This window comes from Rattus norvegicus, chromosome 1, assembly GCF_021556685.1.
Source record: "Rattus norvegicus strain SHRSP/BbbUtx chromosome 1, alternate assembly SHRSP_T2T, whole genome shotgun sequence".
NCBI classification, from domain to species: Eukaryota; Metazoa; Chordata; class Mammalia; order Rodentia; family Muridae; genus Rattus; species Rattus norvegicus.
In genome coordinates this window covers 267,767,319-267,795,207 of record NC_141534.1, presented here as the reverse complement: position 1 = coordinate 267,795,207, position 27,889 = coordinate 267,767,319, and the positions used below count along the sequence as shown (strand labels likewise).

The window sequence follows — 27,889 nt, the reverse complement described above, 5'->3', positions numbered from 1 at the left end:
AAGTTGCAGGCGTAGGCTTTCCGAGGGAAGATTGACGCCGCGCACCTGCCGGAAGTGGCTCTGGCAGAGCTTGCGCGGAGGGCCTGAGCGGGAGTCTCACGCCCCTGCGTGAGCCAGACACGCGCCGGTAGGAGTTGCTCGCTCGGTTCTCGCCATCAGGTTTCGCATTCGGCTTACTCAGGACTGATGTGCTCATGACAGAGCTATAAAGAGGAGAAAATCTGTTCCGGTGAGCCCAGGCCGCTCCGGAAATGCGATGGCCGTGGAGCGGGCACCGGAGACCAGACTGAGGTGGGAGTCACCGCAGGGGGTGCAACCCTCTTGTTAACCTAATCCGGCCAGCATCCCCAAAATATGAAGCCCAGCCTCGCTTTATAAGACGTTTGTATCGTGAGTGAAGGTCCTAGAGCTCCCTTACTACTGCATGGGCGAGAAACTGAGGCAGGCACCGGGCGGGCGCATCGGCTGCGTGGAAATCCGTTACTCATACGTCATACCCACGTATCAGGTCTTTTCCCAGCTCATTTCACTCCATTCAGAACTCACATCTACAATTATTCCCCTGTGCGTGCCTTCTTCCCCTCTCCCTCCTCGCCCCCGGAGGGATTTTTTTTTTCTTTCTTTCTCTTAAATCTACTTTGTGCTCGTTCTCGTGCACTGCTTCAGTCGTGATTTTTCGCATGCACACTTGCGGCTCTCTCGTTTTGCTCTCACCCTTGTACCTGTACCTTTAACCCCGATCGATTGCTAATGTTGGCGCTTGGGAGAACAACTTCCACTTGTTAATATGCAAAGAATTATGTGTGTAGAGCATGTCTCAGTTAAATCACAACTCTTTGGGAGGCAGTTTAGAATGTCCTAAAAGAAGTTTGGTGCCTTGGCTTCTATTCTGAGCCCAGCTGTTACTTGTGACCTTGGTCGATCTAATCACAGTCTCTCTAAGCCAGCTTCTGTTGTAGGAAGAATCGGATAAGTGATAATTAGATAAGACCCTGCTTCTCAGCTCCCTAAGCCTTTGTTCTCTCAGACGATCCACTAAGAAAGGGAGTTGTCAATCCTTTCTGGCAGTTTGAACAAAGGAGTAAAACTGTATATGTCCCGTTTACATGCACTTCAAGCTCGGACTATATTCTGGATAGATCCAAAGTAATTGTTTTTGTTCTCGGTCAGATGTGAACCCCCACACCGGTGTGCTTTTGACGCGCTGTTTCAATGCTTCTTGGAGTTAAAGAAATGGCATATGAACTTTTTAAATGGAATGTTACTATCTTGTTTTCTTTAGACTGTGTTTCAAACCAACCAAGATTCTCCTCCTCGAGATCTGGAGGCCACCAGTGAAAATGGCATACTCCATATCAACACCCCGTCATCCAAAGGCATGACAGACAGCTCAGGAACACGCGTGGACTTTTTGCACACAGAAATGTGTACACAGGAAAAGGAAATCTCTAGTTCTTTAGAAGAAAGAAGTCATTCTTCACCAAAATGAGCACGCTCTGCTCAGTAATCAAGTTTGAAAATCTTCAAGACTTAAGAAGACTGTGTCATTGGGGTCCCATAATAGCCCTGGGTGTTATAGCAATATGTTCCACAATGGCCATGATTGACTCTGTCTTGTGGTATTGGCCCTTACATACAACTGGAGGAAGTGTGAATTTCATCATGTTGATAAATTGGACTGTCATGATTCTTTATAATTACTTCAATGCCATGTTTGCTGGTCCTGGCTTCGTCCCCCGGGGCTGGAAACCGGTAAGAAAAAGATCCATTTTGGCAATGATCATTGCACAGTTTTATATTTAGTTTACCATTATAATTCCACCTTTTACCTAATCAGCCTTTGTCCTACAAAACACTGGTGTACTCCACTTACTGATGATGACTTATAGAACTTATGTCTATTTCAAAATAGTAATCTATGTTAGCTATTTCCAAATCAACTGAACACTTGTTCTTTGGAGGTTTGGGGGATAGTATTTAAAGGATGTGTGTGGTGGTCCATACCTTAATCTCCACACTGGGGAGGCAGAGGCTTGTCATCTTGTGAGTTAGACCCACCTGGCCAATGTAGCAAGTTTTCAGAGAAGAAGAAAGGGAGAACATGGCTCAGGCTGAGAACATGTTGGAACACATATCAAGAAAATGAAGAGCCTTGGGTGACTGAAAAAAAGGGGAGGGGGGGTAGCAACTAGCTGAGAATCATGGGAGCTGCTTGGCACCACAGGGATGTCTGGATGTTTTAGGCAAAGCAGCCCTATCAGAGGGCTTTCTGGGAGACTTGTTTATTTTGATAAGACAGAGATCTAGATGAAAGATAACGACCAGTTAGGGAGTTCCTAAAATGACACCAGAGAGGAAAGGTGACAAGGGGGGAGAAAGGTCAGAAAGTGCCAACCCATACTTCACTCTACAATACCAGTCAGGTTATCTAACACAACTCCCACTAAGAGTGGGAGATTTAAGTCTCCTTACGTAGAACAAACTGACACCAGATTTGGGTTGAGTGTGTAGAAAAGAAAAGAAAAATAATCTCTGAGAAATCTGTAGAATGAAGCCGCCCTTGCAGTTTTATCGCTTAAAATGTGTTAGTGCAAATGCAGGCATTGAAAATGCAAGTTACTGACCCCTTCCCCTTCAACTGTAAAGAAGTGTAGAGCGCTCTAGCCTGACTGTTACCATTTAGGATCGAGTAACTGACATGCCTCCTTTTCTGTCAAGGAGAATCCTCAGGATAGCATGTATCTCCAGTATTGTAAAGTCTGCCAAGCGTACAAGGCACCACGTTCACATCATTGCAGAAAGTGTAACAGGTGCGTGACTTTTCTTTTTCTGGGCCTGATCCACTTGGTTTCTCCTCTTTTCGTTGTATTTCTGTCATGACAGTAGAAACCATTTTTTGTTCCCTAGAACCGTCCTAGTTACTTCTCTGTTGCTGGGATGAGACACTGACCAAAAGCACTGTGGGGGAGCAAAGCTTTGTTTGGCTTCAGGTTACAGTCATTGTCAAGGAAAGCCAAGGCAGGAGCTTGAGGCAGAAACTGAGGAGTGCTGTCTAGAGACTTGCTCTTCTGGCTTACTCAGCTACCGATTCTTTAGGCAGCCCAGGCTTACCTAGTTGTAGGTGGTACTACCCGTGGTGGGCTGGGCCCCTTCCAGTCAGTCCGTGGCCAAGGTAATCCCCCACCTAGGTAATCCCCCACCTACTGGTCTGGTGGAGGCGGTCCCTTGGGAATCCTTTCCCAGTGTGTGTTGGCTTGGGTCAAGTTAACAAAAACCAGCCAGCACAGCAAGGCCTTCACCTTCTGGGAAGTAGTGTCAGAACACTTGTCTTTAAGATTAGTTTGCATTTAAATATCAACACAGATCATTTTATTCTTTTATTAGAAGGAAGAGATTTTTTTCTAGAAAAATAGATAAACCTTTTACTTCTAACAGCAAATTAAAAGTTACGGTTTTAGTTTTTCTTCTTCGCTGTGCCAGAATTAGTTGCATTCATTGATTGCAATGGTGACTAGCTTCAGAATTATTTTGAGTCTGAATTAGACTGTGTTTTCTCAGATTCATTCATACATGTTATCAAAGTTTAGTAAGAAGAAACTGAATCACTATAAAAATGCAAAATATACCAGGGCCTGGCTATCAGCAACATCTGTTGATTAATACGAAATTTAGGAAATCTAAATCTGAACCAAAATCTGGTTTGTTGCTAGAACTTTTTCTTTAGCAAAGAGACAGAGCAGAAGTACGTGAGGCTGCTTCCCTTACCACCTCGGGGCTGGGGTTGGTGTGGGCCAGAAGCTCTGTTTCTAACACATGTTGTGAGAAGGGAAGGAAGCTGCAGTTGTGACTGGGGAGCTTTAGAATCATTCTCTGAGTCATGTGTGGGCTGCCCCTCAGTCTGAGCCTAGGGAGTGAGTGACAGCCGAGCTTCCTCCTTTGGTTTACTTGCAGCAGACATGTGTGCTTTAGAAGCTCACTCTTGTGCTATTTAGAATTTTAAAGAACTCACCATCTATAACCTGAAAAGGACATAAAGATGTGTCTGCTTTATGAGAATTAACGTCCCTGGGACCCTTGCACGTACTGAACTCTTATTTGCCTGATCTTCTTAAGACTAGAGCTAAAGTGGACCAGATCCTCTGCTTTCTGCTCAACTGCATTTCTCTCACTAGATGTGTAATGAAGATGGACCACCACTGTCCCTGGATCAATAACTGCTGTGGTCACCAGAACCATGCGTCCTTCACACTCTTCCTGCTGCTGGCCCCTCTGGGCTGCACCCATGCTGCTTTCATCTTTGTGATGACCATGTACACACAGCTCTATAACCGGGTGGGTGAGACCGGCCTCAGACATTCCCTCCTGACAGGGACGTAACCAAGGCCATTGACGGGGTCCCTGTGGAGGTGGCACTGCTGGGACTTAGCTGGTACAGCAGCTTTACTTGCTGTCTCTCAGTTCCTCCTTTCAAAAAGCCCGTAAGCTTGGAAACCGAGGGCAGACTATTTTATTCTGGAAACGCACCCCTCTGCTCCAGTGAGATTTCTGCGTATCCTTTCCCCTTATCCACGGTTTACTACATTTCTCTCTTAGTGCTTATGGTGAGTCTAGAGTAGAACTAGAAGAGACATGGCACTTCCCTTCTCGTTCTGTTCAGGGTCTCTCTGCAGCAGATGGACGTTCCTTTGCTCATTTGGTCCATGGAACAAGCACACTTGTAAAAATAACCCATTAACCCAGAAACACTTTGAGTTGACTTCTGAGCACTAAGCATGAGATAAAAGTCAGGTCGTACACATTAAAAAATTCCCTAAATAGGCTCGGCAGTAAAGGAAGGACACAGGCCCAGTAGGTGCACAAAAAGCTGGGCAGTCCATGTCCTTCACGGAGGTCAGTCGTGTGTCTTTAGCCAGTTCATGGTTTTCAGTTAGTCCTAGCACAGCAGTGCTAATATTCCAATGTCGAGGAATGGGAATTTAATGTTAGCAACTACATTCGATGTTTCGCTAACCCACAGCCATAAAATCACTTTGTTACTACCTCATAAGTTATAATTTTGCTACTTTTATAAGTTTTTCATGTAAATATTTAATAGGTAGGATACCTGACGTGACCTCCAAAGGGTTCACACCACTGGTTAAGAACTACTGCTTTAGAACATTGTACAGACCAGGCCCTACACACCTGCAGGGTCGTATCCAGCCTTGTGCCAGCTCTGGAACACTGCCACGGAGCACGATGGGTCGCTGCTGTGGAGATTACTGTAAATTGACAGTAGGGGCACAGTGTTCCCTTGTTTATGACTTCACGTTTGCGGGGTCAAACTGACTCTTGTGAGGAAACAACCAAAACTAAATTGAAGAATAACAAACAGTGGACAGCCACAGCTCAGTGTTGGAGCTCTTGTTCAGGTGTGTGAGGTGTAGGTTTGATTCCTCACACTTCAGTAAGAAAGACACTGCCCATGTCAGGAAGAGCCAAGTGTTTATTAGAAACTGCTGTTTGGGGCTGGAGAGATGGCTCAGCAGTTAAGAACACTGACTGCTCTTCCAGAGGACCTGAGTTCAAATCCCAGCAACCACATGGTGGCTCACAACCATCCGTAATGGGATCCGATGCCCTCTTCTGGTGTAGACAGCTACAGTGTACTCAGAATAAATAAACTAATCTTTAAGAACAAAAAAGAAAAACTGCTGTTTGCTACAGTTGCCTTGACAACGTGTCATTATTATCTTTTTGGTCATGTTGGGGGTTTTTTGTTGGAGTTATTTTTTCCCTGTGGGTAGTCTACCTGTGTGCATGCATGTTCACGTGTTTGGGTGCATGTGGGAAGGGGGTGGTGCATGGATGTGGAAGTCCAAGGCTGACGTCAGGAGTCTTTCTTGATGGCTCCACACTTTTTCCACTGAGGCAGGATCTCTCAGTTGAACTTAGGAGTGGAGATAAGATTATAAGACCTAGTCTTGGTATGGCTAGCAGCTTTCCCTGGGAATTCCCCGTGTTGTCCCTCCAGACCCTGGAAGGACAGGAGGGCCACCATGCCAGTGGAACATTTCTGTGAATGCTGGAGATCAGAGCTCAGTCTTGATACCTGTGTCAGAAGTGCATTATCCTCTGAGCCATCTCGCTAGCTCTGCTCGTAGGGTTTAAGTCACACTTCTCAACAGTGCTTGCCTTGACACGCATTTCACTTTATTGTTTCTGCTTGCAGCTCTCCTTCGGGTGGAACACAGTCAAGATTGACATGAGTGCAGCCAGGAGAGACCCTCCTCCAATTGTTCCTTTTGGATTGGCTGCGTTTGCTGCCACCTTGTTTGCCTTGGGATTAGCTCTGGGAACAACCATAGCTGTTGGGATGTTGTTTTTCATACAGGTAAAGTCCTTACCCACCTCCATCTGGAAGCTGCCGTGTTATTGGGCCTGATTACAAAAAGAAAGACGTAACCTGCATGTAAAGACTGAGTACAGGGGAGAAAGTACTTTTGCTTATCTGTAGGCTATTAGTTTATCACCTATGTACAGAAGGTCCTTTTGAAGTGATTTTGCCAGAATATGTAGCCACTGAACGCAAGATGTGAAAATACACCCTGGTACAAGTCTGTCTTCATTGTTGAGAAATCTGCTCTCACCCTCCAATTGCTCATGATGTTCTAACTTCCCCAAAGGGGCTCCACAGAAGAATGTAGTCCTCTCTTCCTTACAGATAAATGAGTGAGTGTTGAAAAGGTTAAGGGACTCACCCATGGTCACCCATTCGTGTCCTTAGTACGCATGAATAGTAATGAAAACGAGGCTCCTGAGGGAATGCACAGAGATTGCATTTTTTTCCAAATGCTTATAATTAAGGGCATTAATTTAAAAAAGATAAGATCTTGATGTAAAATCTTTCACGCATGGACTTAGTCATGGTAAAGAGAGTAAGGCAGGTGTAACCTGTGTCACTCACTTTTGTGTCACTGGGACTCAGCTGTGCTTTGGATGGACATGATGAATTTGGCATAGAGATATGTGGATTGCTATCTATGCAGGTGAGGGCAGGCACAAGACAAGGCTAGACCCTGTGATTGGGCAGTGGAAAAAGAAGGGAAGCTGAGAGTTTTAGAGGTGGGACAGAGAGGGCAGAAGGGCAGAGAAGACAGAGGAAGCAGAGGAGGAGCCCAATCCATGTGGCTTGAAATAGCCACAGGTAGCTATGGACGTCATAGAAGGGATAGAGTAATGTGGGACCATTTGTCCAATCTAGGTGGCAACTTGTATCACTATCAATTGACTCTAAGTTCATTGTGTGGGCGTTTTGTGGGTTGACAATTTACTGATATAAATCTGATAAATTACAAGCCTCTAGAGTTTTTATTTTACTGGGTTATGGGGATTTGTGACAGCTAACCACAGGGAGCAGAGGGCTGGGAATGTGAGCGGGTTCCACAGCAAGGGGACCATGAGGGCAGGGAGACCACATTACTAGAGTGTAGCCAATGATAGCATGAATTGTTTATTAATATTACGTGCTACATTAATGATCAGAAATAAACCAAAGTAATATTGATAAACTTCACTATCATTTCGTTTCCAGATAAAAATTATTCTCAGAAACAAAACTTCTATTGAATCATGGATCGAAGAGAAGGTAAATTTAATAATTGTTCCTACAATATAAAGTACTGATTAGGTAACTTGCTGATGCTGGGATGTGACCCTGGGTCCCTGGCAGGCCACAGGAAAGGGGAACAAGGGGAGCACTGGGACATCCTCCACTGTAGTAAGCTCCCACAGAGTGAGCCAAAGCAGCTGAAGTATTAATTTGGGCCTGTAACATGCACCTTGTCAGAACTCTTGGGTTTATCTGTTCTCAAAAGCCAAACTGGGCCCGGTGTGGTTAGTGTCTGCATGGGCAAAACAATGGTAAGTGAAAGTCCGGCAGCCAGTCTGCATTTTACCCTAGAGCAGCACTTCCCACAGCCTGTGCCCTCAGCGTTGTTTGATTCACGTTCCCACCAAATTGCCAAGTTCACTAGTGAGCTTGTGTGCATGCTGTGCTTACAGATGATTTCCACCTTTTCTAAGTGAAAAAAAACTGTAAAATAAAAAATGTAAAGACAGCCCACTATGTTAGTACAACACTTTGTAAAAAGTAATTATTTTTGATAGCTAAATAGGGCAAGTGACCTCATTTTATAGATTTTTTCAAATCTCTTCAATCTGATTTAACAGAAAACAGAGTCTCACACCTACTTTTGCATTCGATCTGTTGAGACATTTTACTTTGGTTGGCATTTCTGTGGAAAGACCAGCTTTATTCAGATTTAGTAAGTGGGAAAGTCTGGAGTATTTTGATGGTCATTTTAGACTACAATAGATAATTAATTTTACATTAAAACTTGACAAGTGATTGCCTCACACACATCCCAGGGCTGTAGATGAAACTCAGAATCTCATGTTTGTTTAGCAAGTCTGTCACTGAGACTCCCCCAGACCAATAAGGAACATCTCTTTCAGTGACCTTTCTGTTCTTTTATATTAAAATTCATAGCATTTAGATTTAATTACTTATAAACAACATATAAAACTTTGATATTAAAATGAGAGTTTCTTTGATTATGGGTAAGCAGTGAGAATCCTGGCAGTGAACACAAGTTTTCCAAAATTCTCCTTTTCACTGAAAGCCTGAATTCCCTTCATCTGTACTCAGACCCCTTCAGTTGTTTGCCTGTCGTGGTGCGATTCTAACTTTACGTTTGAAACCATATTCACCACATAGCCAAGTTCTGTTCCTCTAGAGAACCCTGCCTAGTGCATGATCCGAATAATTATTACTTATTGTTTAGGGAATAAAGATAAGAAAACTGTAGTGTTGTGTGGACATGCAGTATTGTTTGTTTACTGTTATTCTTGAGCTATGGTTTTCCCTCCAGCTCAGACCTGCCTCAGCCTCCAGTGTGCTGGGGTCACAGGTATCTTGGTCATAAGTCTATTGGCAGAGTCTGTGGACAGAGTCTGACACTGACACAGTGTTGTGTCACTCACTGCCTTCTAGGCTCCTAGTAGTTACCTACCATTGCAAATATCGGGACCGTTATGAGAAGTTTGTCCTTCCTGAGCCCTGTTGAGCTGCCATAGCTGTTTTGAGTGTCCTCCTGTCTCTTTCTCCAGCCTCTCCCCCGCTGCCTCCTCTCATTCTCCCAGCTCATTCCTACATCTTTTCCATGGTTTTTGTCCTCTATCTAATTTTCCCCCTCAGGATACAGTTTGGGTTTTATTTCTCCCAAGGAACCGTCGCTTACTGTCAGCTGAGTGCTCTGCTGCCTTGTCCTGTGAGAATGCCATGTGTCTGTTTGCTCTAGTGTGTGGTGTTAAGAATAACCTACTCTATTGAGTGCTTCTCTTGGGCAATGCCGTGTCCTCACTGTTTTTGTAAACTACTGCTGTCCTTACCTTTTTTATCCATAAAAAGTAGCTTATATTTTGGTTTTGAAATTTAATCCATCTCGAAGAGTCTGATATCATTTGGCCAAGCATATCCCTTAGCACTGAGCTGTACGTCGATCACTGAAACTTTCATTTATTAAAAAAAGAGAGGAAGGGGGGATTACTCTCAACTATTCGGGTGGAGGTGAATTTATAAAATTCAGTAAGTTCATATTGTCAAAGAGCAGCAGGAGTCAGTGCTAATAGCAGCTGACGGCAATTCAGATGAGGGCAGCAGCCAGTGATTATGGGAAAGGGAAAAGCAGACAAACATGCAGTGGATGAAGTAAAAGCAGGTTCTAGCAACTTCACACATACTCAGACAGATAGACACATACACATTATGTATGTATGTACGTATGTATATATGTATATAAGTATGTATGTAAATGAGTCTGTTAAGAGCAAAGCTCCAACAACTTTTTTTCCTTCAGTCCATTTATATCCCCTAAGACAAAGTTTTATATGTAAGAAGAAAATTACCTCATAGCACAAGTTACTCGTTTTCTAAAAACAATAACCATAAAACATATTTTAAAACATTAAAATCATTACACAAGAAGAAATTACAACAGGATTAATGGTTATGTATTCCTGTTTTGAAACTTATACCTAACTAAACATTTTCTTCTATGTTTTCTCCACAAGCTCCTTATAACCCCAAAGCAATAATTCTTTTGTCACTAATTGGCATTGTTTAAACAAGCCAAGTCTACAGTAGCAAGCCTTTCCCTGTGCTTGGCTGACAACAAGGTGCTCTGTATTTACTAGGGAGCAGGCCATTTGTCTTACGTCTTAGTTTTGAAGTCTTGATCAGCTAAGCTGACTAATCTGTTCTCTGTTCGTATACTCATAATAGAATCTTCCTCTTTAAAACCCTGTTACCACATCCCTAGATGACAAGATCAAGGAACTCCGGCCCAACCTAGACTGAATGCTTTCTTTGGTCACTAACTTGTCCCAGGCCTAATTTTCTTTCTACTACAGTCACATGCTAAAGCATGAAAGCTCACTGTGCCCCTTTTTCTAACTCATGCAGCTCTTGCCAGTCACGCCCTATTCTTGATTCTAACTTTAAACTTTCTGTCAACTACCCTAACTTACCAAATTTATTTAAAACAGGCTAACTTCCTAAAAATACTTAAATCAGTTAGTAAATTCATAAAGTCATGAATTCATCTAAATGACATTATCTCAAGGATTTTCATGTTTCATTCATCATGTTGGTTTGCAGGAAATTTGCCCAACAGAGTGAGCTAATGCCCAGGAAGTATCAAACCAGGCTGTAGCCAGTGAGGGTGTCCCAGTGTCCACTCACACCAAGCCAAGTCAATGAGGAGTGTAGGGAGACCAACATGAGAAAGGACAGTAGCAAGAGACAGTCGTATAGCCGTGTCTTCTCAGAGTGCACCCATCACTGGGCATCATTTTATACTTTAACTGTTGTTTCCATAAATAGCTAACACACATATTACTGTATATACAAGAAACTTTGGCATAAAATTCTGTCCCTTAATAAACAAATATTTCATAATATCATTTTTGGTAAGCATAATATTCTGACATTTATGTTTTGTTTTGCTAAAGATCATGACCCTGTGTAGGACGATGTCATTGCACAGTGCAGGTGAAGGTACAGGATAGAACAAGGCCTGTCATTGGACAGGAAGGAAGGATGGGAGGGAGAAAAGTTTTAGAGAGAGGAGGGGACTGCCACGAGAGAGGAAGAAGCCACTGAGAGACCATAGAGGCTGATGTTAAGATTCCTCTCTGCACATTTACAGGTTGTTATGAATATTCTTAAGGGATAGATGTGTACAGGGCTTTGTATGTCTAGGTGGGCAATTATATCTTATCAATTGGATCAGAGGTTATTGTGCTGTGTGTTCTTTCTTGTGGCGATCTAATTGAATTCAAGAGAGAGTGTGGTACCTGGAGACAGCCTGCCTTGGGAACTAGATGAGTAGAGAGATTGTTGCCAGGCTCAAAGAGTAGCCATCGGCAGTGTGATATGGGATAGAACAAAGCGGGTGAGAAGCTTTACTGACTGAGATGAAGATATCTACCAGATATTTTGAGGCACTGCGGTGCCAGATCTAGTGCGGGATAAAAGACAGCATTTATTTTAATTTTACAGCAACAGCCCTGTATAAAACCATGTTAATCTATAAGTTATTAAAACTGCCACTTTGTCACTGACAAAACTTCAAATAAGGAAATAAAATTCTCAAAAAATGTATAAGATAACCAGACACTAATGTTGACTGTGTTTGCACAGGTCTATACTTGGTTTCAAATTAAATAATGCACGTTTGTACCACTAGGTGACAGCAGAATTATAGACATTCAAAGCTAGTTTATGTCCAGAGAAAGCCATCCGTTTAAATGCCTAGGCTGGAAGCTGTGCCACTGGAATCTGCACCTGAAATGGAAGAAACAGAGTGTGTGTGTGTGTGTGTGTGTGTGTGTGTGTGTGTGTGTGTGTGTGTGTGTGTGTGTGATGACACAGAACCAGGAAACTCCTTCACAAAGTTTGAAAAGGTTCTGTGTAAGACAGTGCCTCCTTATTAACTTCATGGCCATTGGCCAACCGTAAGCCATTCTTTCTCCTGAGTCTGTTAACGGCATCGCTTCCTTTTACCTGTACTCTCTTGTGCTGTGAAACAACCATAAGCACTGAGGGGTTTCTGCATAGGACACAGTTAGCTAATTCTTTTATAAACATTTAGGGGCTGGAGAGATGGCTCAGTGGTTAAAAGCACTGACTGCTCTTCCAGAGGTTCTGAGTTCAATTCCCAACAACCTCATGGTGGCTCACAACCATCTGTAATGCGATCTAATGCCCTCTTCTGGTGTGTCTGATGACAGCTACAGTGTACTTATGTATAATAGATAAATTAATCTTAAAACAATAAACATTTGGAATGCTTGTTCCTAAGATATATCCTATCAGGTACTTTCTGGGGTATGACAAAAAAGTTTAGTTAAATTCCTCTAAACTGTGATAAAATTGTATTTCCTTTAGCACTCCTAATAGTCTAACAATAACAGGTTTCTATGAGTAATACTAATTTCAAGAGTTAGTACTCTCAGTAATGTATTGGTGAGAGCCACTGCAGGCTGACGCAGCTGCCGTTTTACACCTTTGTTTTCCACAGGCTAAAGATCGGATCCAGTATTACCAGCTGGATGAAGTCTTCGTGTTCCCTTACGATATGGGAAGTAAATGGAAGAACTTGAAGCAGGTGTTTACATGGTCGGGAGTCCCTGAAGGAGATGGACTTGAGTGGCCAATACGAGAGGGCTGTCACCAGTACAGCCTAACAGTGAGTAGTTCTGTTTAAAAGGTCTTCCTCTCTCCATTGTGGTTATTCTGTTAACTCCCACAGCTTCCTGAGAGTCTGTAGTCCTGTCGTTAGTGCTCGAGCTTTCCATATGTCAAAATGACTCTAATATCCACAGGGACTCTCAGCATCATGACCTGCCTTTAGTCAACTCTCCCCTGAACATTCTAGACTGCTGTCATAAAGTCCAGCCCCATATTTCCCACTGTGTCTAATCAGTTCTATTAGTGGTTTCTGACTAAAGGGGAAAACTTTAGTAGACTCATTAATAATTAATAATGAGTTGTGTAGATTGTCCATTAGAAAAATCCCCGAGACTCAGCCTAGCAGCACTGAGGGGACGGACGCTGTGCCTCCTTACCCTGGAGCCATGTGAGCGCTCTTAAAAGTACATGGAGGTGAAGACCTGAGAGAGCAGATTCTGAGAAGGCTCCATCCCAGACTGTGGCTCGACACATAAGAAGTGCTAGAAACTGTGGCTTGGGATACTCTGATGGAAGGGGAGAGGCTGTTCTGGACTTAATCTTTTTCCTTTTATGTCTTCCAAACAGATAGAGCAGTTGAAACAAAAAGCAGACAAGAGAGTCAGAAGTGTAAGTGGTTTATTTGCAGTGGTACTGATTCCTGTTTACTCCGTTGGGCACTGTGTTTCTGTGTAGCTTAAAACAGTTGGGGTTTATTAAATAATCTTTCTTTCTTAGTATGATTATCTATTGTGCATACATGTATAGCACAGAGAGTATTGTGGGAACCTCCTACCATGTGGACACCAAGGATCAGGACTTCCTTATGTCTGTTGAACTGTGATGCAACTCACTATTTTGAGACTGTCTCACTGTGCATCTGTGATGGTCTCAAAGTCAGCCACCTTCCTCTGCCTCTGGAGTGCTCGGATCAAAGACATGTGGTACCATACCCAGCTGAAACCGTTGACTTGTTTTCTTTAAAATGCTTTATTTAAGCTTGAGGTGTCTAAGGCATTCAGTCAGTGTACTCTGCTGGCCTAGAAAAATGCCTTTAGTGGGCTGATGAAACCACACTTACAACCACACAGTCACATAGTGATGACGCCTCTGTGCCCAAAGGGGTCTAAATTAAAAATCAATACAATAAAGATCAAGGTCCTGTTTGTGCCGGCCACACTGTAAGTACCCTAGCTGCAAGTGTCTAGTTAGCAACCCATTCAAGACCAGAGAGACATGCAGGTCCTTCCATCATTACAGAGAGTTAATCTCCTGGACACAGATCTTATTCACAGCAGAGCTGTGCTTGAAAAGACAGGTCAGAGAAGCCCAAGAACAAGAAACATCCCACCCTAATTGGAAATTGGTGGGATCTAAACTTAATTTTCTTTATTCAAGCTTGAAAGAGCTCAGAATATGGTAAGTACTGAGATTGTTCTCCTGACCGCTGATGGCAGGTCCGCTATAAGGTCGTAGAAGACTATAATGGTGCCTGTTGCCCTTTGAACCGAGGAGTCAGAACCTTCTTCACAAGCCCCTGCACTGAGGAGCCTCGGATTCAGCTGCAGAAAGGGGAGCTCGTCTTAGCAACCCGAGGGTTACGGTAAGAGGTGGGAATGTTCCGTTTTTTCAATAAGAAAAGTGGCATTAACTTCAAAAATATTTAACTTAACCTTTTAAATATTTCAGATACTGGTTGTATGGAGACAAAATTCTTGATGATTCCTTCATAGAAGGTATGGAAGTGGAAGGGTATGTTTAAAGTATCTGACTGTTAGCAATAACTCAAGTTTGTAAGAATAATTTATGCATAATCGCATGTAAAAAGTATTAGGGAACTATGTAGACATACAAGAATGCTTCTTTTTTTTTAAAGATTTATTTCTTTATTATGTATACAATGTTCTCCCTGCATGTATGCTTGCATGCTACAAGAGGGCATCAGATCTCATTAGGGATGGTTGTGAGCCACCATGTGGTTGCTGGGAATTGAACTCAGAACCTCTGGAAGAGCAGTCGGTGCTCTAACCGCTGAGCCATCTCTCCAGTCCTCACAAGGATGCTTCTTACACATCTCTGCAGCACTTACAGTTATCAGGTTTAGATAGAATAGCTATCACCAAGTCTTTGTATTGCACATACGCTCCCCACAGGCATCTGTGGGTAATAGGGCAAATTAGCAGGCACCTGAACACAGCGCAGAGAGGTGGAGCTATAGTCTGTAGAGAGATAGCCCTAGATACGACAGACTGTGGAGACAGAGTGTGGTGCAGGAAGCTGCGGTTCTTCATGGGCACCCAGAGTTACTAAGGGAAACATGAGCTCTGACACTGCACTGTGAGGCACATGTCTTCTGGCAGGCATGTCTGTCAAGAAAAAGAGATCCACCCTTGCTTAGAACCTCATCGCAGGAAGCCTTGCAATGCAAAAAAACAATTCCACAAACCCAACCTATAACTGATGTGGAGCACAGGGAGTGGCCTAAGGCCTGGGGATTCCATCAGGAAGTGAGCTTCCCCACAGAAATGCCTCTCGTCAGGAAGAGGTCACTGAATTTGTTTGAAATTTGAGACTAGCAGCCCTGTCTGCAGACTGCTATGAAAGACAGCCAGGAAGAACTGTTGGCCAAGGCTTACGGCCTTGTTTCTTCCTTAGCTCTTTCCACTATTTTCTGTTCAGTTTGATCTCTGCTTCTGCGCATCATTGTTGGGCTGCGTCTGCCAGCTGAGTCTTGCCTGATGCTTCCTTCGTCCTCGGTGTCCTGCTGCTTCTCTTACCTCCAGAGCAAACACTTTGATCCCTGATTTACTCATTCTCTCCCTTCCTTCCCATTCCCTCTCCCTTGCCTACTTACTGACACTCTTAATCTAAAACTGACAGCTTACATTTTCCCCATTCAGAACCCAGTGCTGCTGGCTCAGGCCCCACAATGGGCACAGTTGAAGTCTGCATGTGTCTTCCCAGTGCAGATCAGCACTGACATTGCTGTCTTTACATCTGTTACTGAAGTGAAGACACTAACCAGGAAATCCCACATCAAAGGAAACTAAGGAGAAGTGAGCAGAGGGAAAGGGAGCAGCCAACAGAGGACACGTTTGTCCCAACAGACACACAGAACACAAAAATGTAAAAACCTCAGACAACAACTGGAGGACACCTACCCAAGTTCACAGCTTCTCAATCCCAGAAACCAAAGCTACAGAGATAGCTAGGATGGTGAGGAGTCCCACCTCCTAAAAGGATCATTGCCTATGTAAAGACTGGAGAGCAGGTGAGGGCAGCAAGGAAACCAGTTCAGAGCCTAGATGAGAATGTTACTAGAGAGAAACAGTGGAAAGAAAGAAAGAAAGGTGTTAGCAAAACCCAGGCAGAACACGGTTAGGGACGAATGGCTTGAGTGGTACACTCAAACATAAAAACAAAACAGCCAGACAAACACTTCCAAAACCTCTGCAGTGCATTCAAGAAACTAAGAAAACAGACTAAAATTAGGAGACAGTCTAATTTCACAGACAGTGTAGTCAATGAAGTTATGAAGTTTCACAAACTGAGAGAAAGAAATGGACACCCAAACACAAGATGCATGGAGAGCCCTAAATAGTCTTGGCCAGAGAAGAACTCAGTCAAGATGTCGAAAGTGCAAAGTGAAGGGAAAGGCTCACATAACGATTCACTGATGAAATATTCACAATAACCACTAAGGAAAAAACCAGCCTAGATATCCACCAGCAGATGAATGTGTAGAGCACACACAGTGCACACACAGTGCGAGGCTCAGATGACTACTACAAGCTTTCATGTGTAAACGGTGGTTTGGGTATGCTTAAACTAGAGAGGGTAAAATAGTTTTTAAATGAGAGGCGATTGGATACAGACATGACATGAAAACACACGTTATTAGGAAGGACCAGTCACCAGTCGTAGGGATTAGGGGGAAGATGAGGACGGAATGGAAGAACCGTTATCATGAGAAAACTCATTACTCTGTATCTGATTTTTAAACTTAATCAAATAAATTCTGATAGATGTTTTAGGCAGGAACCGTCTTTTGGTTATCAGTGAACTACTATGCAAAAGCCACCTGCTCACAGCCCAAGCTGCAGATAGGGAGAGACTGGCTGGGAACGGCAGAATTGGTCCAACTCCCCACCCCAACCCCTGTGTCATACTCACATTGCCTTTTAAAGCTAAGGTTGAAATATTAAACATCAACCTCAACCTGGGATGTTCTTTTTTTTTTTTTTTTTTTTTTTTTTGGAGCTGGGGACCGAACTCAGGGCCTTGAGCTTGCCAGGCAAGTGCTCTACCACTGAGCTAAATCCCCAATCCCAACCTGGGATGTTCTTAAAGAAAGAAAATACTTGGGATTAGTCATAAATCTACCCCATATGACAGCTTAAGTGTTTTGGTATAGAAATCTATAGGCTAGGAGCAGATGACTGTAATCCCAGTATTCAGGAGATCATAGGTTCATAAGAGAACCTGAACTACATAGCAAAACTCTTCCCAAAAAAAGTAAGAAAACAAGAAGACTTAAGAAGGAACTGCAGAGACTTTAGGAAGAAATGCACTGTAATGGTAGCCAGAGCCATCGCCACATACTATGTAACCGCAGACCCATTTAGGCACTGTCTAGACCACACTAGCACCCTCCTAGTTGATGGGATAGCAACTAGATAGTTCCCATTTCCTAGCTTGGTAGAAGCATTTGGAAACCTTTCCCTGGCCTGTGTCTGAGAGCTACTGAGAGGACAGCAGGAAATCTTAACAACTTTTCTTCACTTGAAGCAGTAGAACTTGCTCCTGGTGATGTCACCTGGTCCTGCCGCCTGCTTCACTGTGGCATCACTTTCTCCCTCAGGTACTTCAAGAATAAGAGGGTGGTTTCCTAGAAACTGTGTAGAAAAGTGCCCCTGTGATGGAGAGTCAGATCCAGCCCCAGAGGGCGAGAAGAAGAACAGATAGCCACGGTTAAAGTGAGATCATTACGTCTTCATTACTTGAAAATCCACACATAGTACCTGAGAATTATGCAACAAGCCTACTATGCCTAAGGTATTTTCCTCAAAGATGCCCTCGTGCCATGACTTCAGAAATTTTTATTACCATTTTGAAACAGAAGCCATTCTGCATATGCCTTTGAAGTCCTGCCATCTTCCCACTTCTTCCTACTAAAGGAAGGCCATTCCAGCCAAGTAAGCCAGCTGCCCTTTCTGTCTGCTGCACCTGTGACTTCACCTGCAGGTCTGATTCCCACCTGGACAGGAGCATCTTGCATGTGCTTATTCTGTTTCTTCCTCAGTTGACATTTCCTCCATAATCTAGAGACTGTAAAACCTGTCAGATTCAGTGTAAACTCAAATTTTGTTACTTTTAATAATGCAAATTTTGTCAAATTCAATAAAGGTCAATGGATGTTCTGTAAATTATAGTTTTCACTGAAAAGCATTTTTTTTTTAGTTTGTCAGGGTTTTACTGTTTTTGGTGGTGGTGGTGATGGTGGTTTGTTTGTTTTGTTTTCTGAGTGAAAAGGTTTCTCTAATGTCCTTAGGAAAACACTGCCCTGCTGCTGGGTGCATCATGAGCTTTGACATTCAGTTCAGTATCTGAGCCTCTCACTGCTACATTGACTTGACAGCTTTACATCTGGTGCTGATCACTGTGGCTGCCTCTGTCTACTTTATCAAAACCTGAAGCGTGTGCAAGTTCTAGGACTAAACTCACAGGCGAGCTCTCCACAGCAGAGCTGCAGGAGGAGTCTCCCTCGCTGGACTTGAGTCTGCTGCTCACATCCCTTCATTCGTGCGTGAGGGAATTAGGGTCTCTGGGGCAGCCAAACCCACAGTAGAGAAGAGGAAGAGGTGGGCACCTCGGTGCTCAGCAAGAAGCAAGCATGGAGTCAGACACAGTTGTTTCTGAAGGCGGACGCTCTTGAGTTGACAAAGCAGATAAGAGACAAGGCATGTGCCTGTGGGAAGCGTCTACATTCTAAACAGGAAGAACAAGCGTGCACACTGGCATGGCCTCACATGGTTCAAGACCAGGGAGGCAGCCATTCGGGTCAGCTGGAGTGAGGGGAAGTCAGAGATGAGAAGGCACTAAACCACCAAGCACCCTAGAACTTAGTCCTGTGTTTCCTTTGTACATTGTTTCAGCCTTGCTGAACTCAGGGTGTGGGAAAACAATAAATATTCTTGATCCAGTTAGCACCAGAAAGGAATACAAGTCAAAGTAGTACAATAGCCAGGCCTGGTGGCTCACACCTTTCATCTCAGCGCTGCGGGGGTAGAAGTTGGTGGGAGTGTGGGGTTAGAGGCCAGTCCGGTCTACATATGCCAAAAGCTCCATACCAGTCGGGTTTCTAGTGAGACCCTGTCTCAAAGGGAAAAAGAAAAGGTGAACGAGATCAACATGCAGCAGAGCTGGTAAAGAAGAAAAGTAAACTTATTTAGAATGTGGGCCTGGCTTAAAGGCTTAGTGCTCAGACCTGGGAGTAGGGTAAGAATAGCTGTTCTATCAGTTTACTCCAGTAGCTCCCAGGTTTGTGACAATCCTGGGCAGAGGTTATTTAATTGTGATGCAGGTTCTCAGTAACCCAGCCTCAAACCTGCAGTGCTCTTGCCCTGACCTAAATGTCGTAGTTGTGGGTATGTGTCACTACACTTGGCTACGAGACTATAATTCAGGCAGCCGAGAGAAGTGCCTCATCATCATTTTCAAACCAGATAGCTCTTGTGTTCAGCCCAAGTTTAAAATCCCCCTGATGTTTCACGTGACTTTTTTGATGCTAATTCTCATCACAGTTCAGAAAACTACAGACACAGCCTAATATCTGTAATAGTTTATTTCAAAGATCTGACATTTACAGGTAGAGGCACCACATGCTATCTGGCAGCAAAATACTGCAGGGACTGAAGTCCAAGGAGAAAGATCCAGAGCTTCCATCACAGAAGACGCCTGCAGTGCAGGCGTCACATCGAGCTCGTCCACGTTGCTTTGCTCCCAACTCAGGACAGTCCTTTAGTGATTGCTTCATTTACTGGAAAAGTTCGCTGGACATAGTTTCCGCTTCGTCCCCCACCGCTTCCAGCTCAGCAACTGTAGAGAACAGAGTGTCAGAACCGCAGCTAACACGGTAGAAGAGCATTCCCGTCTGCGCCTGTCTGCTACAGTCTAACATCCAACCCGGAGTCGAACCGGAGACTCAGCTTTGTTACACTTGGCCTTGTTCCTTCGTTGCATAAACTTTTATGTACACATAAGTACATAGAAATTTGTCTCATAAATACAATTAGTATGGTGATAGATTAAAATTCTAAGTAGCAGTTTCATGGAGAACTGAAAAACGTGAATTATAACTTAATCTGTTAAATCAATGGTTCTCAACCTGTGGGTCATGACCCCTTTGGAGTCCCATCAGTGATCTTACATCTCAAATATTTTTACATTATAATTCATGAGTGATAAAATTACAGTTATAAAGTGGCAATGAAATAACTTTATGGTTGGGGTCACTACAACATGAACTATAGTTTAATATAGCTTTAATATATTAAAGGGTCATAGCATTAGGAAGCTTGATAACCACTGTACTAGAGACCTCATGAAGTGCTGAACTGCCTGTTTTATAAAACAGGTTACACCTACAGGACCCCTGGGACCCTAGCACTGCTGATCACTAACCAAGATAGTGCTGGCATGGCAAACGTGAGAAAGTGACACGGAACAAACAGACCTGAAGAACAGCATGGTGATAAAGCAGCCCTAAGCTCTAAAATGTCCAAGATGTCTAAGCTGGGAAGAGGGCCTTTTATTCTGGGCAAGGCTCTCACATTGTAAGTATCCTACAGTGTGAGAGCACAACAGATAAAACAGGTATGACGAAAAGACGAAACATGGGATAGATTTTAGGCCATACTTGTGCGAGGCAGCAGAGTAGGCAGGCAGGTCTCAGAGCCGTACCTTAAGTTACTCTTCGATGCTCTCATAGAGGCTCTTGATTTGTGTCTGGAAGAACTTGGCAAGCTCCACTCGTTTGGCTTTCAGTGTCGGTGTCAGAAGCCCGTTTTCAATTGAGAACGGCTCCGGATGCACAAAGATGCTCTTGACCTGGAAGGCGAGCACACGTCAATGGTTGGCACTTTGTCTGCAAAGCGATAAACTGCAAAGCAAAGAAGCTGTGCGATGGGATAGTAAAGACACAGACTTATGTGCAGTCTGAGATCAGGTCTTCTGTTGTCCAGGCTGATCTCCAACTTGCTATATGGCTAAGGTTGATCTTGAACTTCTGATCCTTCCCTTCCCACCCATCCCTGAGATCACAAGTATGTCCTACCGTATCGAGGTAATGTGACCCTGGAGATTGATTGAAGCCATGCATGCTAGGCAAGCACGCTACCAACTGAGCTATACTTGACATTTGTGGAGTACAGAGAATGAATAGTAAACGGCAGGGGGAACAGAATCCATTAACGTAAACTGTGTTGTGCCCTTGGTAGTTAAAGGTTCGTAACCAGTGTAAGTGGGAGCTGTACATAATACTCCGGTACTTGAGGGACCAGAATGATATCAGCAGTACATACCTGCTCAAAGGATTTAAGGCCACCTTCTTTCCCAACTTTCTGCAAATCTTCTAAAATGGCTTTCTTTACACACTGAAACATAAAACAACACAGCATGGAGGTTTAAATGAAAGGCTAAGCAAGAACCAACTCAAAAATACCTGAAAGATCTGGATAAAGTCGAGATACAAAATTATGTTGAAGGATATAGACTTTATGCATTTCCCAAAGGAAACAAGGAAAAGGAAAGGCAAACCTAGGGGCTAACGGATTCTGCCTAAAGGCATTTTCCATTCCTGTATATTCTGTTTTCTCTCACAAGCAACATGTTACTCCTTAAAAAAAAAAAAAGTTTTAGACTCTACATTCTCTCTTTCATTCTAATAAAACTATCAAGTGCAGTTACCTGCCACAGAAGCAGGAAGAGTTCCTGCAGAGAGGAGGCTCGGAGAACCCAGAGGTGCCACAGCTGGAGAGCGCTCTTAGTCATGTCTACCTGGAGAGCAAGTGTTCTCAATCATGCTTCCTTGGAGAACATTTTGAGCCAGGCTTACCTGGTTTTGGCATAGTTCTTCAAAGGATCCCTTTACCCCGATCTTGGCTGCAAATGAGGGAAGTGACTCTGGGTCAGGAACCACCACTCCTATCAGGAATGACTGTGGGAAGGAAGTGGGTTGTAACCAATCAGACCTTCAGACTAATCTGATACTCAGTTCTTCACCATACAGTGTCCCACTCTGCACACCACTGCAAAGATATTCTACCCAAACCTGATTCCTCAAAAAGAAGCAGTTGTCATTAAGCTTAAAGAATCGAATCCCTATACCCGATCCATGATGAAACTTGCTGTACCTAACCCCCCAAAGGACCAGTTTAAGCAGCATATAAGGAAGAGTTTTGTGTCAGAAAAGCTACTCAGAGTAGACACTAAGAGCCCCAAGCAGAAAGCCGTGTGAGATAAAAGCTACCTCTTAAAACAGTTTGTTTTAATTCCAAAATATTTCCTGGATGCTTATGACTTGGAATGTAGTTTTGTAGTTAGTTTTGTAAGCTGGGGCATCTTATCTGAACCCACCTATACTAATACCTTTTATGTCTATGAGAACCAATATAGGTCATAAAACTGGTATATTACCCGTAAGCTCTCCCCATGGACAAAAACTTGCAATATTGGTCTGCTCCTGGAATAAACATTTTCAATCTTCTCTGGAGCGATGTATTCTCCTTGTGCCAATTTGAAAATATTCTTCTTCCGGTCAATGATTTTCAGAGTTCCATTCTATATGAGGCAGATAAAAGCATGAGAGTTTTGAAGCCTTGGAAATAAGAAGGCCACTGGTGTTGTCCTTATTTAAAACTAGGTCCTCTGGAGATTTCTGTGTTTCTCTTGGTTTTGGAAAAAGGAGAAGTAGCTTCCAAGAAGCCTGTGCCAAGCACCAAGCTTCAGGGAAAGCCCCAGGGGACCTCCTGGGCTATGCAAATGACGGCCTCATTCAGTGGAGGCATTCTGCAACCCCCAATTTCTAATAACTTATTTCCAACTACCCCATCTCGAGAACTCTTTGAGAAGAAGAGGGGTTATCTCTTCCTTAAACTGCTGAATGATTTAGCTCCCCCTGCCACATTACTTCCTGTAATATCCGGGAGTGGGCTAAAACAGCTGCATGCCACTTATCAAGCCATCCTGTAATTGGCTTGTAAGGACAGAAGCAAGACTGGCAGGGCACTGGCCACCATCGCAGGTCATATGCCGCTTCATTTTCCTGAACTCAATTCCTGAGGTGCTTATCTTCTTAGGGATTTTAATTGTAGAATCAGGGCATGAGACAAACACGGTTCACTCAAACAGGCCATAAGTAAGGCTCTATACTGAATTACCCATCACTGAGTCGGACTTGATTTAGACTGAAAGTGATCAATAATCCGCAGCCTATCATCACTCATGGGGGCCGGGGTGGGGGGGGAACATATCTTTTGCCTGCCTCCTGGGTTTAGAGCAGGGAACACTGATTAAACAAACTTTTAAACCTAACTGATAAAGTGCATCATGGTCAAGCATTCTGAATCTCTTAAATCTTGAACAATGAACAAGAAAAAAGTTTGAAGAGATGTGTTACAGCCCCTCGCCCCTAACACATAGTAGGTAAAAAAAATGTTTAAAGGACACCCTTGGAAACTCCTCTGTGGGGCGTATACATCTTCATGACAACCATGCCCTGTTTCCTCTCTTCTAAAGAAAATGGATGAGATTTTCAGCAACTACCACCAATTGTTCATCAGCAGGCAAATCTATAAGTCTCCGTGCCTTCCACAGAGAGGGACTGTGAAGGTCACTGAGAGGCAGACGTTAGCCTGTGCAAACACATAATTTGGAAATTGTTTTGATGTCCCCTTGAGTTAATTCAAAAGAAACACTCCTTTGTTGTTTCCAGACACAGCATCAGTAGGACCACCTATGGTGCACGTTGTATTTGACAAGAAGTATGGAAGGAAGAAAGCTTTTCAGTTGGTTTACTTTCTGCTGTCTTTCTAACGTTGTGGTCAAAGTCATGAGAGTGCTCCAGCCTAGAAGGAAGGACTAGCTCCTAATCACATATTGGCCAACTTCTTCAGGATTTCACACCATCAATTCATTAGAGAGCTAGGTCTAGAACACAGCTCCCAACTCCCAAGCTAGGATCTTTCCGTTGGTATGTTCTTCTCTTCCTACTTAGAGAAAATACCACAAAAGGAGGCTGCCGACCCATTTCCCTGCAGCTGCCTCGGCTGACTAAGCTCATATCCCTAACCCCTCTTGCAACAAGTAGATTATTCTGCCAGTGCCATAGCAGACACCCTTACAAGTTAAGGAGAAATACCCACTGGAAGCCAGCGACCGATGTCCCCAGTGTGAAGCCAGCCATCCTTGTCCAGTACTTCCTGTGTCTTCTCTGGGTCCTTTAGGTAGCCTTTGAACACATTGTTGCCTTTGATGCAGATCTGTATACCACACAGTAAAAGGAAGAAGATAATAGAAATGGCTGTTACCTCTACCTTATAAAACACCTGCTGGGAACAAAAACACTTGATGTCTTCCATTACAGTATGGAGACTCTTTTTAGTCCCCACGATAGGAAAATGCAATTCACTGATCTTGTATTGCTTCCCAAAAGTTGAGGAATTCGAGCAGGCCAGGCCATAGATTTAGACTCCTTTTGGACTAAGCCTCCTCACCTCCATCATCTACTCACCTCGCCTTCGTTGTTTACTGAAAAGTAGTTCATGTCAGCCACATCTTCCAGCTTGACAAAATTGCAGGACACCGGAGTCCCAACATGACCTAGAACACAGCATACATTCTGGGCTGAGCAACCATAAAGCAAGCAGGTTTCGAAGATGTTTAAGGGGCTGACTCTAAGAATGAAAGCAAGACTTGAGTTTGCCATTTACCGAATTCATCCAGAACACCAGAATCATTTAAATTCGTAAACCACGGTTCAATCAGAAGCCTTCTCCCAACCAGCAGATGGGAAACCCACCTGCTGTCCAGTCCCCAGGTGATGTAATGGAACACCCAGCTGTGCATTCTGTTTGGCCGTAAGCTTCAAACACCTGGGGAACCAAAGAAGAGCTTTGAGACTTGAGTACGACTGGCCAGCCCGTATGGCCAGACAGGAACACAAACTGCAGAAATGAGCTGAAAATAGGTTTGCAAATCCTCAAAAGCATGTCCAGATGCTAGTTCTTCACAACATCTGGTCTCTGTCCCAGCAACATAGCTGTCAGTGTGACACGGAAGCAGCCATAGGCCATGTATAAATGAATGGGCTTAGCTGGCTCCAGTAAAATGTCAGTTGTGAAGCAGACAGTGGGGGTATTACGGTAGTTCCCAACCCTCACAGAAAGAAGATAATCTTGACTAGAGAAAGACTGGTGGCAGGAAGCAACTTGATAGGACACTGCAGTCAGAGGTGTGGTCTGCAGTTGGCTGGGCTGGTTGAAGTAGAGATAGTGAGAGATGGTGTTTCTGGAAAGAGATTGGAAACAGAACTTTCTATTAATCTTTGGGGCTGAGGGAAAGAAAGGTACTAGCCAAGAGAATGGCAGTTTGAAAGCCCCAAAGACCCTTCACTGACTGGCACCAGTCTCTTTTGATCATGGGTACATGCATAGGGAATAGTCTCTGAGAGGCTGAGCCTGTTTCTGTCTTCTGCTTTGTTTGTGATACCTGGTTGGCTGAATCAGCGAGATACCCATTTGGAATGAAAGAGAGAACATCCACAGCCAGATCCATATATTTCAGATGGATGAGGCATAAATGAAAAAAAATATAAAGTTGTAAAACCACCAGAAAATATGGGCAGAGATGATCTTAAGAAATCCCGGGGATTAGAAAGCCTTGTAGGAGCTAGAGCGGTGGCTCAGAAGCAAAGAGCACTGACTGCTCTTCCAGAACATCTGGGTTCAATTCCCAGCAGCTCAAAACCATCTGTAGCTCTAGTCCTAGGGAATCTGACGCTGGCCTTGGCAGGCATGTACAGAGCAAAACACCCACATACATAAAATAATGTTTTATTTAAACAAAAAAGCAACAACAAAATCTTTAAAAGGAAGAAAAGAAAGGCCTGTCTCAGCCAATAAAAACCACAACAGAAAACTTTGATCAACTGGCATGCATATTGATTCCATTTTTATATAGCTATGAAAAAGATAGACCAAGAAGAAATGTTTAGCATAGAGGAGACGAATTTTCAGTTTATAGGGAACTCTTAGCCATGTCTGATGGAACTGAATCACCCTGTACCTGTTTTCTGTAAGAAAGCCCTAGAGTAACCTGTGGAAGAATGACAAGTGGCAGTGAGCAGTGAGATTTGGCCGCCATGTGTCTGAATGCATGGCCCATAGGGAGTGGCACTGTTAGGAGGTGTGGCCTTATTGGAGTAAGTGTGTCACCGTGAGAGTGGGCTTTAAGGTCTCTTATGCTCAAGCTACCTCCAACAACTCAGATCAAGATGTAGAACCCTCAGCTCCTTCTCCAGTACCATGTCTGCCTGGACGCTGCCATGTTTCCCACCATGATGACAATGAACCTCTGAAACTGTAAGCCAGCCCAAATTAAAGGTTTCTTCTTTATATGTATTGCCTTGGTCGTGGTGTCCCTTCACGGTAATAAAACCCAAACTAAGACATATTGATAAAAGAAACAGCACTAAAGTATTTCAATTGGAGGCAACTAACCGGCTACAAAACTTAACATTAGCAAGTGTGTGGGGAATGGAACTTGAGTGTGTATAAAAGACCTGCGCGAAAGTTTGGTGACGCTATTAATTAGCGTGTAATAGGTAAGGCCGGCAAGATGGGTAAAGGCACTTATTCCCAAACCTGAGGACCTAAGTTTTATCCTTGGGACTCACATGGTGAAAGAAAAGAACCTAAACTCTTAAACTGTCCTCTGACTGCCACACATGTGCTGTGGCTTGTGGACAGACTGTCAACGGTGACTCATTATTTGGGTGCTGTTGGGAAACCATGAATGACACTAACTAACCTTTTGGGTTAAGGAGTCCAGTAGGTGGAGTGATGGATATTTTAGAACCCTGATTCCATTTACAGAAAGATATGTATACTTGATACATGAAGAGGTGAGTAGTGGGGTCAGGTGTTTTCTCTTGTCTAAGAGCTGAGGTGTGGTCTTCTCTTCAATGCTTCTCATTTACAGTGTCATTCTTATTTGAATAGTGTGCTCTGTGGATGTAAATGTGAAATCTTACCCAGCATCCCATTGCAGCCCTGAAGAACGTCAAGACTGGAGTGGAGATAGGGGCGGCTCCAGTGATCATGAGACGAACCTTCCCACCCAGGCTGCTCTGTTCAGTGGAAACAAAAAGAGCTGTTGAGCCTCTGTTCTTCCTTTCCCTCTACTCTAGAATGGGTGAAGTCGCATACCCAGACGTCCAGCTTGGCTGACTTACAAGCACAGAGACTGCAGCTTGACACCTAGAGAACCACGAGGCAGGCTTTCTATCAGTGCCATCACCAGCATCCCTCAGAGAACTCAAGGGTTTGTTGCTATGGTCATTTTTTAAGTTCTTCAACTTATATCACTTATCAACTCAATGCAACCATACTGCAACTAAGTAAATAGAACTAAACAAAACTCAGCTAAGACAATACTGTAGAGTGCCAGCACCTACATAAAATGTGCTGTACACGTTCTCATTCCTCTTCAGTGTGAAGCTGCACAAGAGATCTCAAAGGTGGCTCGGTGGGTAAGGCATCTGCTGTGCAAGGACGAAGACCAGAGTCCAGACACTCAGAACCCAAATAAAGTCAGATTCAGTGGTGCACACCTGTAACCCCAACTCTCTTCTGTGAAGAGGTGGGAAGAGAAGGCACGAGAATCCCTAGACACTAGCAGGCCAACTAATAGACTACTATATACAGCTGTGAACAAGAGAGACACTGTCCCAGACAAGGAGGAAGGTGAGGCTTGAGATCTGAAGTTCTCCTCTGAGCCTACACATACAGCATGCCACATGCTTCCCCACCACCCCTACCCAAACACACACGCATGCAC

At 43.7% G+C, this 27,889-nt stretch overlaps 2 protein-coding genes across 19 annotated transcripts in view; one reads left to right on the top strand and one right to left on the bottom strand.

The window, feature by feature from the left end:
• Nucleotides 1-50: 50 nt before the first annotated feature.
• Zdhhc6 (zDHHC palmitoyltransferase 6) lies at nucleotides 51-22,562 on the top strand. Of its 10 annotated transcripts, none has more exons than XM_087575495.1 (11): nucleotides 51-291; nucleotides 1,283-1,752; nucleotides 2,722-2,810; nucleotides 4,173-4,332; nucleotides 6,212-6,373; nucleotides 7,574-7,627; nucleotides 12,624-12,791; nucleotides 13,361-13,402; nucleotides 14,230-14,375; nucleotides 14,462-14,508; nucleotides 18,324-22,562. In XM_087575495.1, the coding sequence occupies exons 2-11, from the start codon at nucleotides 1,486-1,488 to the stop codon at nucleotides 18,380-18,382; spliced, it is 1,194 nt and encodes a 397-aa protein (XP_087431621.1). In that variant the 5' UTR covers nucleotides 51-291; nucleotides 1,283-1,485; the 3' UTR covers nucleotides 18,383-22,562. The 10 variants fall into 10 exon arrangements, with proteins under 10 accessions (XP_087431621.1, XP_087431610.1, XP_087431644.1 ...); XM_087575484.1 differs by having other exon boundaries at nucleotides 2,719-2,810; XM_087575518.1 differs by having other exon boundaries at nucleotides 51-508; nucleotides 2,719-2,810.
• The window catches only part of Acsl5 (acyl-CoA synthetase long-chain family member 5), a 47,067-nt gene continuing 38,776 nt past the window's right edge, over nucleotides 19,599-27,889 (bottom strand). For all 9 annotated transcript variants that reach the window (XM_087596137.1, NM_053607.2, XM_087596129.1 and 6 more), the window contains 9 exon segments: nucleotides 27,084-27,179; nucleotides 24,852-24,924; nucleotides 24,564-24,652; nucleotides 24,196-24,312; nucleotides 22,469-22,612; nucleotides 21,888-21,989; nucleotides 21,355-21,426; nucleotides 20,735-20,881; nucleotides 19,599-19,870 (listed from right to left, as the gene is read on the bottom strand). In XM_087596137.1, the coding sequence (XP_087452263.1) occupies nucleotides 20,741-20,881; nucleotides 21,355-21,426; nucleotides 21,888-21,989; nucleotides 22,469-22,612; nucleotides 24,196-24,312; nucleotides 24,564-24,652; nucleotides 24,852-24,924; nucleotides 27,084-27,179 (834 nt within the window). In that variant the 3' untranslated portion in view covers nucleotides 19,599-19,870; nucleotides 20,735-20,740.